This window comes from Macrobrachium rosenbergii, chromosome 44 (genome assembly GCF_040412425.1).
Source record: "Macrobrachium rosenbergii isolate ZJJX-2024 chromosome 44, ASM4041242v1, whole genome shotgun sequence".
NCBI classification, from domain to species: Eukaryota; Metazoa; Arthropoda; class Malacostraca; order Decapoda; family Palaemonidae; genus Macrobrachium; species Macrobrachium rosenbergii.
Window position 1 is genome coordinate 9,258,004 of NC_089784.1, and position 20,079 is coordinate 9,278,082.

General features: G+C 36.7%; 1 protein-coding gene across 7 annotated transcripts in view; it reads left to right on the top strand.

Moving 5' to 3' along the window:
• Positions 1-19,984, top strand: part of LOC136829313 (sialate:O-sulfotransferase 2-like) — a 55,462-nt gene extending 35,478 nt beyond the window's left edge. For all 7 annotated transcript variants that reach the window (XM_067087678.1, XM_067087681.1, XM_067087680.1 and 4 more), the window contains exons 4-10: positions 5,467-5,623; positions 12,233-12,303; positions 13,940-14,030; positions 15,043-15,188; positions 16,523-16,595; positions 16,747-16,920; positions 17,379-19,984. In XM_067087678.1, coding sequence (XP_066943779.1) covers positions 5,467-5,623; positions 12,233-12,303; positions 13,940-14,030; positions 15,043-15,188; positions 16,523-16,595; positions 16,747-16,920; positions 17,379-17,784 — 1,118 coding nt within the window. In that variant the 3' untranslated portion in view covers positions 17,785-19,984. The remainder of the gene's footprint in view (positions 1-5,466; positions 5,624-12,232; positions 12,304-13,939; positions 14,031-15,042; positions 15,189-16,522; positions 16,596-16,746; positions 16,921-17,378) is intronic.
• Positions 19,985-20,079: the final 95 nt, after the last annotated feature.

The window sequence follows — 20,079 nt, forward strand, 5'->3', positions numbered from 1 at the left end:
CGTCAGTTCTAATTTAAACTCATTTATTAATATTGTATGGGAATAGACGTCTTTTTTTAAATAAGAAATATTTAGTCTACACTCTGTAAAGCCTTTTTACTTCTTTCCTATTAATAAGTGAATTGCTGCAACAGTTTCATATTAAGAAAAAAAAGTGGCGGCTAACTTCAAGTTGTGATACGTGTTCTTTATATTGGTTTTAGGGTCATTTTTAATATTTCATAATAAATTACAACTCATTATCTTTACAATGACATCAAATTCCTTAACGCAGAATGAAATATAAAGTTACACGGATCATTAGAAAAAAATTACCACTATATATGCATGTCCGTGCGGCATCTGTAAACTTGGTCAATTCGTACCTTTGGTAATAACGTAATCATGAATCAAACAAAATCTTTCCCTTCTTGGAGAAATGTTAAGCTACCAGTTATTTATTGTTTTGAATAAATACGCTTTGATAAAAGACAGAAATAATTATATATCACTCTAATATATAACCATAAACAATATTATTTTTCTAAACGATGGTAACACTATTCCTTACCGTGTATGATTACACCAGCAAAAGGTGCGAATTGTCGTGGTGTGTAAGCTGTGAACATTTCGACGTTCGTCAAACTGCAGTAGTTGCCATTTCTTAATTTAATCCCTATTTGCATCGTATACATTTACCCTCCATACGCGTAAATTCTGCAAGTGTCTTTTGGAAAAGATTTCCAAACGTAATGATCTACATTCCTGTAAACTTTTAAGCTAGAATTTTCAGTCATTATCTTCCAGGCAATCAGTACCAAACAATGTGAAAAGAAACTCATCTTCTGTATGCACTGAAGACCTTTGCCAATTCGCATGATAATTAATTCCAACTGCCAACCACTGGAGTGTCCAAGCGTGTTTTTTCGATTATTCCAGACCTCATTTCGACTGGCTTTATAACGAAATACGTTACCGTAACGTCACGAAGCAGTCGCTGTAGCGAGTTCCGAAGGTAAAAACGAAGAAGAAACTAACGAATTACTGAGGAAATTCGCATTTGTCGGGCTACCAGAAAACTTTGAGCTTTCCATCCCAGCTACTCGTGACTCCCTGAACGTTACTGAAGAAAAGGTGGACTAAAAACGAAAATTTTATTTGTTTTGTCTGTTTGTATGCCTGTCACAGGGTAGGGGTTTGATTTTGAGTTTTAACCTCCCTCGGGTGACATAGAGGCTGTGTGCAAAATTTTTCTGGGTCTGTCAAGCAGTTTGGATTTCTATAGTGGGCAAACAAATATACAAACATTCACTTTTATATACATATATATAGATATACATATAATATATATATATATATATATATATATATATATACATATATATATATATATACACACACATATATAGATATATATATATATATATATATATATATATATATATACATATATATATATATATATATATATATATATATATATATATATATATACACACACATATATATATATATATATATATATATATATATATATATTTATATTTATATATATATATATATATATATATATATATATATATATATTTATATATATATATATATTTATTATATATATATATATATATATATATATATATATATATATATATATATATATATATATATGAACGAGTTTGTCCGAACAAGCACGGCCACATGTCTGCTTTGAGCCCCCGTGATGAAAAAAGTTACAAGGGTTTAGTGCGTAATCTCTTCCTTTGAACTCTTAAGGCTATTGCCTTGAGAGAAAAGATTACAGGTATACGTCAGTGATTAAGCAGTTTCGCTTACCTCAACTTTTTTTTTTTTTTTTTACATAGCACAAAAGAAGACAAAAATATTTTTGTCCTAAGACTTCGAACATTGATAACAGGAAACATTTCACATACACATGATCAAAAGTTATGCCTGAATTTAATTAAGAAAATCATATTTGCAAGATATAAACAGTCTGCTTGTGGCGTAATTAGTGGTTTTCTTTGTAAACGCTGGTAAAAATTTCTTTTAGGCGAGTAAATTGGTCATGTGGCTGCAATAATTTGTTCTCTCACTGAATCATCTAATGAAAAAACTGATGTGTGAAAAACGCATATCACACAAACGCCTTCAAACCATTAACGTGTTTACAGTTGCAACTCTCAGAGGGGTTTCGTTAAACAATGCATTTACAACACGTACACACGAATTTCACATAACATAACCGACGCTGGCAAGGTTCTCTTATGAAAAGGTTACGAAAATAGGGACTGATTATTATAGCTACCCTCGTCCCAGTGGGATTCCAGGGGAACCCTGTGGTGTCTAACCTTTGTTTTCAAGACCAGCTCAAAGACCTACAGTACGTACCAGCATTATCGACAAGAGCGTCAGGATGATGGACTAAACTGTATACATCACCTCATTACTTACTTCTTTTCATGGCTTTTCTTATCTGCATACATACGCACACACACACAAATGGAGGACCTTGAGTATATGTATGTACTATTGACAATAGACACATTATTCGTGATAGAATGGCTTAGGTTAACCTAAGACGGGGAGGCCGATTTGCTAATCACATAAGTTTTCTTAATTTAATTTCTATCTTCAATGACTTAGCGTTTTTACGTCATTATCTGCTGAAGGATGTGTTAATAACGCAGTAATGAGACATTCAAACCCTAAAAACATCAGTAGCAAATTACAGGAAAGCAAGGATCATGATAGTAATACTTATATTAATCGTTTTAAGCAGCAGCTCTGTGGAAGCGAAAATTTGCTGCGCAGAGGATTCATCCTTAATTCGGCAATTAAGAAGACGAATATAAAAGCGAGTGCCATCTTTTCACTTCCGGATTCGCGACTTTTTATGTAAAAGCTGCATCGTGGTGAAAATGATAATGATAGTAGTAGTAGTAGCGGCAGTAGTGTTAACAATAGTAGTAGTAGTAGCAGTGGTAATAGCAGTAGTAGTAAAAAAGAATAAAAAGCTCATCTTATGAGAATGAGGCCACCACGCTCCAATACATGGCTGAATTACGTGACCCGAGAACATTGTGAGCTGTCTCGTGTGATTTAGTTTTCCTCGTCCATTCCCAAGTGATGGCACAATATCAGTGAGGCCCATGGCATAACAAATCACACTACAAAGCCACGAATAACACATCACACGATGCAGGGGGTGGGGGAGTGGGCGGGGGCGGCATTAAACAAGAAAGCTACGACGCCAAATCAATAAGCTGTTCCAGGCGAATGAAAGACGGCGGTGAGTTAAACACATTCCTGATAGAAGACGCCGGTAGCCGGAAAAACGATCGTCTTTTAGTATTCATTCAAGACTGAAGATAAGCGAGCACTTTATCTTGTCTGCGTTTGGACCTTATAAATCACAATAGATGTACGGGCTCTTAAAGTATTCCTTTTAGAAGATAGAACATAACTCACATCAAAGTAAATTACAGATGAATAAATGAATTGATTAATATTCATTGTTCATCAGCCTACTTCAAAACGTACTAGGATACTGAGTAATAAACACGATTGAAATTAGATAATGTCGAAATTTTTGACACGCTGATAGCCGTGGAGGGGGTCGAGTTCAAAAATGGTGCAGTCTATGCCTGCAATAATGAACAGTGCATTGCACTGGAATAAAGCCAAGTCACAAGCGAATCCAGATGCAGAACGGCACTCGGGATCTGGTGAGTATGCGTTTCATCCTTGTCATTATAAGATTAAAGTAAATAACGAACAAGCACTTTACAAAAAAAAAAAAAAAAATTCTCGTGTCTCTCGGCGGATACATCATAAAAACTGCATGGACGTACTGACTTCAACTGAGAGAGAGAGAGAGAGAGAGAGAGAGAGAGAGAGAGAGAGAGAGAGAGAGAGGACCCCGCCCTCTCGTAATCGAGTTTTGTTTCTACAAGAGGAACCTGGGACACGACATGTAAAGAGGAAAAGGAAGGAAAGGAAGACGTGAAGAAGGAAGAGGAAGGCATAAGAGTATATAAGCGTTTGAAAGTTCGCGAGGAGAATGAGACACCGCAATAAAGAGAGGAATAAACGAACGTCCAAAAACATTTCATAAGAAATGGAGGGAAGCAAGGTACAACTGCAACAAAGCGAAACCATTTTTGGATAAAGTAAGAGGCCCGACAGTAAAAGAGACTAAAGGAAGACGTTAAGAGCAGGAAGGGGGAAATACCCAAACAGGGGATGGAGGAGGTGGTCCATTTATTCCTTTTATGCGAAGACTGGAGGACTGGCATCGTGAAGGAAACGAGAAAAAAATTTGCTCTTAAAAACTGAAGATGATGTTAAATTTACCTGTTTCAGTAATGTTAAATGGAATATAAGAAACTGCAGTTGAAACAAAAACGACGCTAGATTTATTGTAAAATTGTTTGAACAAAAGATTATTCGAACTAAAGGTGGCAGAGGAATTGTTTAAAAGAGGCTCTGGAAAAGCGTTGCAAGGCTTTGCTTTCAACTGCAGCAACATGAATTTACTTCGTCATCCATCAAAATATTTTAAACACTGTGTATTTTGACGGGTTGATGTTCTGTTAAAAAGACATAAATTTTGCTATGCAACTGGAAAGCTTTTAAGTTTCAAAGTTGGTATGTGCACGGTAATGGTTCTCTCAGAACTGGAACCCTGCAGTTTTATAACAGATGAATGAAAGCATTGAAATGCAGGGGCTAATCGAACGGACATCCTAAAGTCTTTGTCTGTCTCTGAATCAAAGATAACAAGAGAATGGGGAAGGGACAAGAATAGGATTTAACCCCCGAATGACAAAAAAGATGCTTCTTCAAGTACGAAACAAGAGTTGGGGAAATAATAGTGCCATCACGAAACCATCATATCGCCATTTCTATTATTCAAGTAAACAAACAGATCATATACACCCGAGGCTCAACATTATTATAAAAGTAAAATAAATTTGTCCCGTTAACTGGTAAAATGAAATAACATTCCCAAGATGTTTGAGGTAAAAAGTAAACTTTCAGTAAATAGACGACAATCCTCCTCTGAAATGGCTCAAGTATCAGTTTCATCTATCAGTTTCAGCTTTTTATGTTTTTTATTTACTTTTAATTTCAAAAGGAACATAAATTCAGGTCTTCAGTAATCTAGTAGGCATTTTCAAGTTTACTTGTATTTTATATTATTTTTCTATAATATTCTTGAGTGTTAATTAGCCTGTAATTATTTTTCGAAGATTTTCAGTGTTGTAATAATTCCTAAAATTTGGTTTTCTTTCCTAATATTGGCTACTTTTCTAATATTCCTGAAAGGTTGTGAATGTTCTCCATACCAAGTTTTATTCTTCCCCAACATTTTGAACACAATTTCTAAAGTTCCTAATATCTAAATTTATTTTTTACTAACTAGCATTTTGTTTAGATTTCTGACATTCCTGAGATTTAATGCTTTCCTTTTCCGGTAATTTTCAGGTTATTTAAAAATCCTGATAGACTACTCAAGGCCGCAGCATGACCCGTGGCCCAGCTCGGTGGAATGCATGGGCCTGCGCGTGTCCTTCGCCAGGAGAAGGACCTTGCCAAGGACGGCCCTGGCCTCCTTCCCCGGATCTGGCAACACTTGGTTCAGGTAGTGGATCTCTCTTTCTTCGGGACGGAACGCTCTCTCTCTCTCTCTCTCTCTCTCTCTCTCTCTCTCTCTCTCTCTCTATTCTCCGTTATGTTATTATTGTCCGTCTGTCTCTTTGTAAACTGATAGAAACTCGCATACTCTACCTCTCTTGCCCACACGCAAACACAGACAGTCACACGCACATGCTCGCTGATGTTTTGCATGCGTCTCGGAATAGAGATCCGACTCGCATATAACACTCGCGAGCGCCCGTCCCTATCAGTAGGTATTCGTCTGTTATATATTTAAGAAGAGGTTTCTGTTAGGAAAGTGTGATTCTCTCTCTCTCTCTCTCTCTCTCTCTCTCTCTCTCTCTCTCTCTCTCTCTCTCTCTCTCTCTCTCTCTCTCATAGACTTTCTTTGTGAGTTTAAAATTAGACAATGACTAGTTAACTGCAAAATAATAAGCTATTGACAAGTTATATGGCAAATTAATTCTAGGTTTTAGTTGTTAACGAACAGGAGTGTTATTCTTTTGATATATTCTTTGTGACAATTTTTAAGGCAAAAAATGCCGATCAGTATTGTAAGTTTTATGCAAACATTTTTACCAGTAATTATTCCAAATTTTGTAAGATATTCAGCTTCTACCAATCGACTATTTGCTCTAGATATGAACTTCATTACTCAGGCTACTGACGGTATAAAAACGTAAACTTTGCAACCAATGGTTTCTGCTTCAAGCCGCATGGCCAGGAACAAATAACAGCTTGAACCAACATCCAGCAATTAACGAACGGTCAGTGCCTACGTACGTAAGGGCGAAAAGAGCGTTGAGGTTAATTAATATCTGCTCTGACAGGAGAGCTTGCGTCATACATCATTTTGATAGTAGATGTTCATCAAGCCAAAAACATCCCTCCCCAGCTTACAAAAAAAAAAATTATGAATAACATCAGAACGGAAGCTAATAAGATGCTGTAACTCATTACGACCTTTATGAATTCAAGTTAAAAAAATTTCAGTTACAAGTATTTTTAAAAGTTACAAATTATTATTTAAAGTTCAAAATCTTTTTCCAGTTTATTATTTACTTTAGGTTGAAAAAAAAAAACAGCTTCCACGCTACCCGCAAATCCAGAAATGTGGCTAAGCAAATTACATGAGAATCTGCTATAGTTTCTTTTTTGGCAATTTGGCGATGCGAACCAGTCGAGTGGAACGTCGCATGTCTGCGGCAGAGGCCCGCCAATCTTCAGCTTTCATGGACCTGTATAAAGACCTCGCACCAGTGCCTTTACATAAAAGTCTGAACGTACTGCAGTATATATATATAAAATCGCTTTACGTGACAATGAATTAATACACTAAACTTATTCCATTAGCACTGCTACATAATTATGAATTAGTATACCAACAGATCAGCAACAAAGTAGATGAACCCTTAAAATATGAGATTACTCTTCATCAAATATTCAGCGCAAAAAAATACTGTCATACATTTCTCATCCAAGAAAGTGGTCGATGTAAATTCATTCTGGTACTGCAGCTTCCCTCTGTACTCTGCACTTTGAAAAAAAAAAAACTATATATTACACACACGTGTATGCCTGGGTGCTATGTATATATTTATATTCGTAAGGATATATAAAATACTCGCACAACTTACCAAAGCGAAAAAATGGAGTAATATATACGCACAGTTTTTCCTTAGAGTCATGTCAGTACCCTGTTATTACCAGTGGGCGTATTAATACCTGGGGGAAAGACTTAGTGAGACGTGCAGCAGGTTATAACAATGATTTAATCATCGGATATGCTCAAGAGTTTTTGTGCAATTTAAGGCCACCATTCTGCAGCATTCTAAAACAATCGAAGGAATCATTTTGATGAAATGCTCAAGATTAATAACGTTCAGCGTGGGGATTTCGCCTGTATTGTTTTCTTGATTACGAATGATGGCTATCGCTCAGTATACAAAAGGCTACGTTCTCGAGCGAGGAGAGTTAATGAAAATTCGTTAATTGGTGTCATAATCTGACGTCACAACTGTGGTCATCGACTGCGAAGTAAGAAATAGTTTCGCTCTTTGGTTATTTTTTTTTATATTCAGCGCTTAGAATTCTTTCCTTAATAGTTGTGATCTCTCTCTCTCTCTCTCTCTCTCTCTCTCTCTCTCTCTCTCTCTCTCTCTCTCTCTCTCTCTCTCTCAGGCGGGGAAATACCTCTTTCCTTCGATTCCTAAGCCCACCTTCTTTAAGTATAATAGCATAGGAAGCTCTAAGAACACATTTCTCCACCATTGTTAAGAATAAAAAAAAAAAAAAAAAAAAAAAGTACACCCAATCAGCATCCAGGTTCGAATTAATCCCAGAATGTAACCTCTTCCTTGGCGCGCTCTCCTCCACAAAATCTCATTAGAATCCGTCCGTAATTATTTTGAGATCTCTTGTGAATAGACTGAGAAACCAGAAAAAAAAAAAAACCCGACTGCCTCTTGTGAATGCACAATCTCCCTCCTCCCTCCAGTTGTCAATAACGAGAACACCGTAGATCATGAACATCGGAGATCGGTGTGACAAACTCGCGCCAAAGCTACAACACTGCATGGGGTTGTCGGTGACATAGATATTTTGCATTTAATAACCGGGTAAAATGTATGTGTGGCAAAACAGAGATGGAAATGGAGTGAGTGCTTATGTGTGTGCGTGTGTATGCGTGTATGTGTGTGTGTACGTCTTTACTTACTACACAACCGCAAAACACGCTTCCATCTATATTCATTGAGGTATTCATCTTCGGTAATGTAAACTTTGCTTGGAAATGAACGGCGATCTGAATATGGTATTAATGTTTGTTCGAATAATTTCAGATTTTAAATTCCTTCCCTTTTCCATGATGAAAAACACAGAAGAAGAAACTACTACAGCCATACGAATTGCTTGTGATCATATAGGAGATTTCATTTCGTTAATAGCGTTTTCTACGGAAGGGGTGATCAAATAATTCAGTAGTTAAATACGATTATTATTATTATTATTATTATTATTATTATTATTATTATTATTATTATTATTATTATTATTATTATTATTAACCTGCTCACATTCTTATGGTGCAAACAATATGCTTAATCGATGAAAGGTTATTATTATTATTATTATTATTATTATTATTATTATTATTATTATTATTATTATTGTTGTTGTTGTTGTTTTTTGTTGTTGATGTTGTTGTTCATAATGTGCAACAATAACAACTTGAGAAAAGAGAAGAATAACGCAAAGAGGAAAACACTGTAGTTAAATATTGAGGACAATAATTAATGAATACTTCTAAACAATTAAAAAAAACAGCCAACAATCCTTTATAAAACGACAATTCAAAAGATATATTACTAAAAAAAGAGCTAAAAGCCACATCACTAGGCGTCATACTTCATGATGATGCAACGTGTAATTATCTAAGAGTAATACATGGCCCCGCCAAGAACAGAAATACCAGGTAGTAATACCATTTGTTGAAAATCGTATTTAGTCATTTTCTCCAACGAAGCCCTCTCTGTTACGGCGGCTTTCATTAATCAGCGCCCTAATCGAGTTAATCATTAGCGGGTTCCTGGCTCACCTACCTTTTCCATAAAATGTGCATCAGAGGGTGAATCATAAGACCTAGCAATTATCTCTTGTTTTTATGTTGCCAGTCGTTGGATTTTCACAACAACAACAACAACAACAATAATAATAATAATAATAATAATAATAATAATAATAATAATAATAATAATAATAATAATAATAACGACGATAACAAAATAACATCGATACAAAATCCTAACACCAAAATAACTCGCTATTCGGGTTGTCTTTTTTTCCTCTTTCTGTCTATTACTATTTCCCTTCTGTTATGCATGACCGTTAAGCTTTGTGACCCTGTCCGCCTCAAATTAAACCAGACCAAGCACAATACTGCACATGCAAACCATTTGAACTGACTCCTTCTCTATTCCGCTATAATCGATGAGCAACTTGTATAGAGTCACGCAACTTCACGTGGAAGAACATCGTCGAAGCGTCTAGACTTCAAAGTTTGCGCATGAAATCGTTAAGAGCTTGGTGAAATCGCCGGTATCTGGGTTAATTTCCAAGGTGCTGAGTGAAACTCTTAAGGAAGAGAGTGAATTCACTTTGTTGAGTTTGTTTTGCTGGTAGGTGAATTTACAAGGAGTTGGTTGGAATCACTGTGGGTTGGATTAATTTCGCAGGATTAGACTGAAATTGTCAGGAGTTGAGTGAATTTGTTAGGCTTTGGGTGAAATCGATTAGAGCCTTGAGTGAATCTGTGGGCTCAAATCGTTTAGAGCCTAGTGGAGCTGAGTGAATTTGTTAGGCTTTGGGTGAAATCGATTAGAGCTTAGTGGAATCACCAGGAGTTGAGTGAATCTGTTAGGCTTTGGGTGAAATCGTTTAGAGCCTAGTGGAATCACCAGGAGTTGAGTGAATTTGTTAGGCTTTGGGTGAAATCGTTTAGAGCTTAGTGGAATCACCAGGAGTTGAGTGAATTTCTTAGGAGTTCAATTACATTACCAAGAGGTCGGTGAATTAGGCTGGAGATGAGAGAATTTTCGTGGATCTTGTTGCAAGTTGCGAGACGAGTGAATTTGCTTAAATTTTGTGAGTCTGCATGAAGCTGACGAAATCTGGTAGGGGGTTGAATAAGTTAACCAGGAGTTGAGTAAAATTCCCCAGATTGTATTGTGTTTTCTGTTGCATGAGGTAGCTTTATTAGCACTGGAGTAAAACTGTAGTAAGTCTAAATGAAACAGAGCGAGTCGCTGAGTACAACCACATAGATTGTAGGCGATTGAATTTGCCAGGCGACGAGTGAACTTACTTAGAGTAGAATCATATGATGAGTAACGATTTAGCGAACATTTTTGGTGACATAGTTCAACGTTGAATGTTGATTTTAAAAAAAATCGAATGCATTATCGTAGACGTATGAAGGAAGGTCGTTACGGATGACGTGAAAGATTTTTTTTTTTTTTTCATGCTTAAACGAGGTGCAAACGTGTACAAAGAAAGTGTGGTAGAAAATGTAAAGATATTCCTCAAATATTAATTTACGTCCAGACAGGAAAACATACCTTTCTTAATTAACTTTCTGATTTGAAAAATGCCATGACTCAAACCTGTCATGAAATATTCAAAACTAGAAAGTACACCAATGAAAAACAAAACAAGAATCAACATCAGTTTGCGCAAAAGTCATTTTTATTGTAACTACTGCGACCATTTGATCAATACATAGTACCTGGATGTACAGTTCAACATGAGACACGCGTGGGTCATATGAAGCATTGAAATGCACGACACAAAACTGAGCGTAACGCATGTGACTGAGTAGCATGTTAGAATTAGTTTCACCTAATATTAGTTTCAGAACTTTGCTATAATCCAGCATCAACAAGAACAATAAGATCAGAATTAATGCTTAATAATCATGGTTCAAAGTGATTGTTTTTTTGTCGTGACCAACAAGTCTCAAGCTACGATAGTATTCACATGTCGTAACGATGTTGACTAAACTTCGAATGACAAACTTTTGACTCACTGCAATCATTGATATTTTTTCAAAAGGTAACATTCATTCTTATAAATCAGCTGAGAAATCCCATAATTTACGAATCATTGCTTTACTCATTCCTAGACTGTTATTTATTGACGTTAATATGTATAGAGGTCTTCACTCTGTAATTTTTTGTTGATTCATAGAGGGCCATCCATCCTTCAAAAGTAACCAAGGATTAGTGGATTATAACATCACATCAACTACTACTTTAAGTTTATTTATAAACAATAACCATGGTAACTGCACTGTATGAAATCAAATCGTGATAAAGTCGAAGTATTTTATGAACTGTAACGAAATGTTTGATGCATAGTGGAAGAGGACAACATAGACTCCCACTATACATGAACTAGAAGCTCACGTAAATGCAAATTACTGAATACTTATTCTGTCAACACTGTTCACCGACGGTGTAGTTGACCTCTGGAAAAAAAATAAACAAATAACAAAGAAAAATAGAGAAGGATGTGTTCATGATATCAAATGTGTACGGTTATCCTAAAAGTGAACATTTTCCATCATCAAAAAATCCCCGTAAGGGGTTAGTTCTGTCAGTGCGCCTCAAGCGGTACGCTGTAGGCATTACTTAAGGTTCTTTGCAGTCTCCCTTCGGCCCCTAGCTGCAACCCTTTTCATTCCTTTTACTGTACCTCCATTCATATTCGCTTTCTTCCGTCTTACTTTCCACCTTTTCCTAACAATTGTTTCATAGTGCAACTGCGAGGTTTTCCTCTGGTTACGCCTTTCAAACCTTTCTACTCTTAATTTTCCATTCAGCGCTGAATGACTTCATAGGCCCTAGAACTTGGCCTTTAGCCAAAAAATATCATATTCCAATCATCAAATTATAAAACTAAAATGAAATATTGTAGTAAGGAGAGCAAAGGCGTGTCAGTGTTTTAACATGAGTGTTTCCATATCAAATAAAGTATATGGAAAAACGGTTCAAGAGTTTTCATGGTATTAACATACATTTTTTTATTTTTCTCTCCTCAGATATCTGATCCAGAGCACATCCGGTCTCTTCACTGGGTCCATTTATAACGATCGTCAGCTGGCTAAGAAAGGTAACGTTAAGTGGACGCTAACTCTGCTTCTGTAATGGAATGTTACGTGATGGTCGAACGTCACGCCATCATTAAACGCTTAATTACATCTTAATAGGACGCGGGGTCGAAAGGTGATGATGGCTTCCGAAGGCTAACAGGCAGCCAACTTCTTACATCTGTGTAGGATGACCGATACTGTAGGATGACCGATACTATTAATTTCGAAATATTCTCGTTGTGGAAGGCTCTTTCCAAACAGAATGTACGTCAGTATTTTAGACTGTTTTGATAGAATTACCAATTCAGTCTTGGACCCTACTGGTATGCACAATATCCATTTCTTCTCTTCTCTAGAGTAAGAACTACGCTTCGTTTATTCGTGACCAAAAAAGGGTGGGACAGGTCATTTACTCGCACACATGTTTGCTGTTCTCATAAATCAATGTGTAATATGCACGCGCACAACTTATGTCCGTCCGTTTCTTGATTACTTTGTTACCTAGACGGATGCCACTGCCATGCTTGCAACCAATCGTACACTTCGATGGGAATCCAAGATAAAAGTGCTCTAAGCTCCTCCCAAAGCTTCAGCTCGACTTGAAACTCTATAGCAGGGCAATACGTTAAAGATTAAGAAAGAAAATTTGAGCCTTGGGTAGTTATTTCTTGTAATGCAATGGATAAATAACCCTATGCCTGAGCTTCAATTCACAAAGTATATTCTGTGCCAGACAATTGTACTAAAAATGGTTAAAGAACGCCAAAAAGCTCGTGAAATTATTATTATGTATTAAATATCGAGATGAAATGAAGCCATTCACTTTATTCCTAAACAATATACGATTAACAGGACGGATATAAGTGGTTAACAAGAAAGGCTTGAAGGTGATTGGCCGAGTTATCGTGCAGATTCGGAATGCCTTGGGAGACATGTTCATTAAAATGTAATTTGGAAGGCATCAGAACTTTATTCGTGGACAATTTTTTCAATCCAATCTGTGTTTCCGAAGGAGAAACGGGAACTTAGGCATTTCATAAAAGTACAGTTGTCATTGCGATTTCATTAAATGTAGGCGAGTTTCTTATAAATTAAAAATACACTAGTGTCCATTCTGTTTTTCGTTTTGCCGTACAGTTGTCTTGTTTTAACGGATCACTTTAAATTCGGTTCGGTTACCCTGCTAAGATTTTTGTTTACGTAAGACTTGTTAGATTCCGTAATTTAAAAAGTCAAATAGATGTGAAATGGCAAAAGAAAAAAAAGCAATGTTGAGCAAACTGGAATGAAGCTTATGAATGAATAATGGTTTCTTACCTAACATCATGAAATGGGCTATGTTTATTCTGTTGGAAAAATATGGAGTAATTATTGTCATGCATACAAACAGTCATTCTTTCCGGATAGATATTCATCTTGCAAAGCAGTTTTAGAACGTCTCTAGATCTTCTAAACCCCATTTACACTTCTGTCTTTCAAAGTACCCATTTGTTCAAAAGTGTCGCTAATTTCCTCGCAACAAAAAATAGCAGTTTATCGAAACTCGCAATAGGACTAGATCTAACTGTATTAATTTAAAGTTATTTACATTTTATGGAAGAGTGGCGCCTTACGTCATATATGTGTTTACGAGAAGAGTTTCTATTCTTATTTTAGGATTTTACGGCGAGAGCGATCCACTGGAATGTGGCTGTACGATAGTCGTCAAAACTCATGGATACACCCTGGGTGTTGTACCAAAGTCAAGGTAAGCTGAAGACGTATTTTTTTTTATTTATATACATTTTCCATACAGTCCTAATTAGAACATGTTTTCAAACCATGATCTTTCCCTTCTCAGTTGCTTGTTATGCTTTACTATTTTCTTGGTACTAACTTTGATCTTTCATATTTCCATTTCTGCCTTGTCCAGGAATAAAATGAACTTTTTGGCCTTTCATCATGTGTTTGGGATCTTTTGGTTGTAGGCCCCAACCTTGCCATAGTGAGGTTCAAAAAACTCCAGACTGCCTTGAACCCCCTTCATATGTAAGACCGAGCTATTCAATCAATACTGGTTTTCAAAATTAACTATAAGACCTTTCCTCAGATTTCTCATCTTTTCGAAATCCTCCAACTTTCTGAAACCTTGTGTTTGCATCTGTTTCTAGAGTTTTCATTAATTTGCCCCTTTTGGTAAATCTACTTCGTGCATTTATTTCTTGAAGTCTATTCATCTGCAGACATCATATTGGAAATAATGTCTTTCTAAATACTGAGTTTCTTTCTTAACTTTTGGTCTCCAAGTTAGATAACTTCCTCTGAGGATTCGTCGTTGTAATACAGTAAATGAAGAGTCGTACACGTAGACTTGTAACGCTTCTCTCTCTCTCTCTCTCTCTCTCTCTCTCTCTCTCTCTCTCTCTCTCTCTCTCTCTCTCTCTCTCTCTCTCTCTCTCTCACACACACACACACACACACACATTGTATTATGATCAAACTATAATTGGGTAGCATCACCCCTTTAGGTCGTGTGACGCATTAAAAATATCAAGGAAAGTCAGTATAAATATTCGACTACCTAAAGTAATATATCTAAAGAAAAGAGGGTGGACGCTCAGGCTAGCTTTCCACCAAATTTCATATATTCCTGTAGTATCTATATATTGTTATGCAACTTTGCTAAAAGGACATGAAGTCTGTGTGTGAAATAATGATCCATCCCAAGATCCTGCAGTGTGCCACGAGGAGGTTTCTATTCTTGCCGTTTTCCTTTGCAGAGACAAAAGGTCGAAGATCGTTGAAAAATTCTATGGTCGTGGGATTCTTTTGCTTCGGAATCCTTACGACACCCTGATAGCTTTCAGGAATTACCAGTACGGAGGGCACTTGGGAATCGCAAGCCCTCTAGCTTTCCATGGCCAAGGTAAGACATGGCGTTTTGGGTAAGCCAGTTTCTCAGGAAACTGTCCCATCTTGAGCGGAATTTGACCAACAATATAAAGTTTAGGCTGACGTAGGTTTTATTATTATATCATCAATTCTTTACACGTCTGGTGAATGTCCCTACAAGTGTCGTTTCTTTCAGTTAATTTTCAAATGAGTGGGCAGATGTAGAGTATTATATGATGAGGGGTGGAGGGGGTCTTTGTTTGAGTGGAAAAGGAAACCTGCTAAAGCAAAATGCGGCAGCACTCGAGTTATTTTGCATCAGAATGAGCCCAGCATGAGTGAAGATTAAGAACTATGAACACGTGTAAAGATTATCGAACAGTTTTTTCCTTCCCTACTGTTGTGATTCCATCAAATGCTGCCACCTTTTGTTTTAGTAATAACTTAAATAGTTTCAAAGAGCAGATAAATATCCTTAAACAAAATAATTATATACAACGGGAAAGGAGACAGGGATTAGGAATATGACACATGTTGTTGTGACTTAGAACATTCTAATCTAAGCCTTTAGATCGTAAGAAATAGGTTATACGTAATCAAAAATATTGATGGAAAAAAAGTATATTGAATCGAAAGGTTATAATGTGGCTAAAATCACAGTTTAGAAAATCCACTAGATTTGTAAACCATACAGAAGTGTTCATCACCATGGTAGAATGCCTAACCTAATCGTAGCGAATACAGCGTCGTTTTTGAGAAGACACGTACACCGGTCTGAGGGTGGCTTAGCTGGCAAAATTTGAGTACAGCTGCTGTTAATTATCTGTTGCCATTTCCATGTTGAAATCTTTCTGATCTATTCCCCGTCGATATCAGACCATTTTTCCTCGAACTCAGAAGATGAAATTAAATTCGATCTTCGTGGTCCGGTAAGCTGTATCTTTGTTTGAAAGATAAACGCCTTGCGTAGGCAAATGCCTTCCTTGCTGCATTTCATTGCAGCATCATCTTTCATCTTCTATAATTTTCTTTTGTATGCTTGTGTTATACTACAAAAGTGCAACAGACCGCATTCTTAATTACTCTAGTTGTAGACTAAATTATCTCATACCCCATAAAGCTCTGAATACTATTACTTTATTGGCATAAAAATAAGCGGAAATGGCAAAAGATATTGCAAGACCAATGTAACTTTTTACTTGGTAAACTGTATAGCAATTCGGCATCATGTAAAACGAAAAAATGCTAATGTTTTAAATAACTCTGTACTAGTAAACACACATATAAGAAACACATTGTGTATGTATGATAACTGATAAAATTGTGGATATTCGTTCTCGTGATTAATGAATTTAATTTTTTCCCCAGACTGGGCACGGTTCGTTCAAAGCAAGGTGGAAAAGTGGGGAGCATTTGCGAACGACTGGATCACTGGGGCCAGGTAGGAAACCTCGTCAATAAAGGCAATATCTTATATCATAAACAAGTTTTTTTCGGATTTACTGGTCAGATTACAGCGTGCGATAAAAAGTCACTAATGTAAACATAATAAACACTAACAAAGACATAAAGAGCGCAAATTTCCTCTGCAGAAATCTCCATGTTGTTCACTTCGAGAATATGCAGGTAAATCCAAAACACGAATTACTGAAGATCATGCAGTTCCTCCACTTGAGAGTCGATCCTCTTCGTCTCAAATGCGTCTTGGCTAATTTAAACGGCGCCTTCAGGAGAGTCACCCCGGAAAACACCTTCTACAGAAAAAAGTATTAGTTTTTGGGTTTTTAATTAGTTGTCAATGTCTGTCATAACTGTCGAAGTTAAGCACCAACAAGTTAACGACCATCTTCAACAAAGGAAAATTATTCTGATCTTTTGTTATTAATATCTAATTAGTCCACTCAGTAGTTTTCATTCAGTAGTTTTCAGTCTTAACCTTCAAGTCACTCACTGCATCTAATTTCAACTCTGTCCCCAAAGAATGTAGTTTTGAAATTTAAAAAATTGTAAGTAGACACTCATAATTAGTTTTTGTGTACGCTTCGAATAGTTTACCTTTAGATTTAGCATATATTTATGTGGTTACTGTAACGAAATAAATTAGTTAGTAAAAGTGGTGTAGTCATCATTTATGATGTAGAACGTATTCTAAGAACCCAATGACGAAGTGTTTTATTAGTATGTGTGATTCTTTGAATTTCCCTCGTTCATCCCCCAAACACAGGGACCCATTCACGCCGGAACTCCACGCGGCTGTCGAAAAGCACATAAGGGAAGTGAACGACGCCCTCATACAGCGTGGATGGCCTCCTCTGCCGACGCATCTCTACAACTATCACGTCGAAGTGGAAGAACCCTTGAACTCCGCCCAAAACTACCAAGAGGAAGAAGGCAGCCACGCCACGCTCAAGTCTCCCCTACCGCATTCGCCAAAGGTCTCCAACATCTCCAGAAATCCCAAAATTTCAAAAGACATTAAAGACGGGTCCGGGAAGCGAAAAGTTTTCTCGGCGATCACGAATAGCATCAGAGCTGAAAATTCGATAAGATCGGCAACTGACAAGCGCGAGAGTAACTCCAAAACGACCGGTGAAAAGGTGTTCAAATTGTATCCGTGGATGAAGAGCTGATGAAACTGGTATGACGCTTTCACTGTGGAAACAAAAAGAATCGCTATCGTTAGAGTTGTTGCTAACGCGTCTGCCAGGTCTGATACATCATCATCATCTGGTCTGATTTTCAACTGTTCTTAAAAGGACGCTTATTCATGCTATGCTCTTTCTGATAAAGCTTGATCAATATCATTTGCGGCACGAGACCATGAAAAATGATGGCTTTTTACACTGAAGGACGCACTTGAAGAGAAATGCAACTTACATTGAATACTTTCCTTAATATGAGTTCATTTTTCTCTTACTCCTCAAATTATTATCTTTAGCAGTACTGGTAGTGTTGGTAATAATAGCAGAATAGAGAAGGCAGTGATAGAAGCAGCACCTTAAAGTAATATTGCAGTTTCGTCTTCTTTGCTGTTTAGCTGCAGCCAGTAAATGAGAAGAAACATCGTGCAAGAACTGAGAGTTTTCCGTACAGTTTTTTAGTTAAGTGCCACAAGATGGGCATGCATCTTACAAATTGTCCCCAGATCGTTGGCGAAGAGCCAAGGATATCTATGCAGGGATCATGAGTTACAAATTTATAATTAAAGTCTCTATGAAACCTAGCTTCCATAGACAGTATTGCAAAAAGTTACCCATAAGCTAAGTGCAACTGAATGGGTAAGTTTTTGGCCTTAGCTCTGACGAGTCCTATAATAGATGAAGTTTCAGTCGCAGTAGTTTCATCTGGTTGCTTAGACGTGAGCGAGCGAAATTCAAAGGCTTTTAAACACTCCATGCAAATGTCTTCCTGAGCCGAGCCAAAAAGCTCTCAATTCAGAGCTGAAGTTCCAGATATGAAACAGTAGTACTGACGTGACAACGAAAAAACATGAAACATGTGAGTTGTTTACATAGTCCTTAGCATTAGCTCTTCACAAGGGAAACGTTTTAAAGCCCTTACATTTCAACTCTGGTTGTAAGTTACGATCGCTTAGAACGAAAATTGAAAAATAAATCAAGAAATATGCACATGTACAAAATTATCTAACAGACTCTGGACTATCTGGATAATCAAAAACCAAATGTGACTAATCCAACTTTGTTAGCAAACCTTCAGACCTAACTAGCACAGAAACTATTTATTCATGAAGTAAATAATAAACCGATGAATTATATAGTATAAATAGCACAAACAAACACAGATTAGATAAGAAAAATGCATGAGGTTACAGTAGTCCATTTTCCATTAGCTTCTTGATAAAGACAAGACTTGTAAGTTGGTGATAGAGGCAGATGGCGCTACCTTGCTCTCTTTGCTTCCTTTATTTCATCTTCTCCAAGTGAATTTTTCCAACTTTCCGACCTCAACCTTCCTTTCTATTTTTTCTGTTGGGTTTGGTTGGGTTGCATACTTCTGTCCGTTAGTAAGCAACGCAACATATAGTGATGTAATTGGTAACCAAAGCAATAACAAAGGACATGACAGCACATGGAATTAGCTAAACAATGGACCTTGAATTCGAAACTTCCATAAAGCTCCCTGTGTACCTCATGTCTACCTGTCTGTTTCGTCATATGATAACCTCGTGCTTATAAGGTGGGCTTGCCATTAACTAATGAGTAAAATCCATTGACTATAATGGTTATGTTTCATTTAATCAACGTCAAATCCTATTCATCACTAGTGTCATGAGAGCTACTGCATATCTCTAATGCTAATATACAAATAAACTTGAAACCCTGTCAAAACAATATGCTTTAAAATTATCACCAGTGGTGGTTATCAGTGCTTTATGAATAAGTCCAGATATTATGCTACAGTGAACGCACCTGTCAGGCTTGCCAACGTCACCGCCAAAATCATTTCTCTTTCGTCCTTGGCAGTTGCCAAGGCTTAGGCCCTTGAATCTTTATGAGCCTCCTTCCCGTTGTTAGAAGCTGAGAAGTTGTAAGAACATTAAGAAGTGTAAGTAAATCAAGTACAAGAGATTACGTTTGAGCATTTTTGATATATTAATTTGTACAGATATTATAAATACACTGGCTTCGAATTTCTCTGTAGAAAATATAGTTTTGTATATCATTCATCCACTCGCACAGTTGATTTATTTGTAAATTTGCCGTATGTTACAAATACATGTTAATTAAAATACTATATTATCTAGCATCAAATAAAATTATTTTCATTATGGCAAAATTGTTGTTTCGATAAATAAATTGCCAAAAGTAACAGTTTTATGATTACCCTGGGAAACAGAACACAGTGGATGTGGCACTGACAACGTCAGCAATTATAACACTTATCCAGCAGCGTTGGGCTAGAAG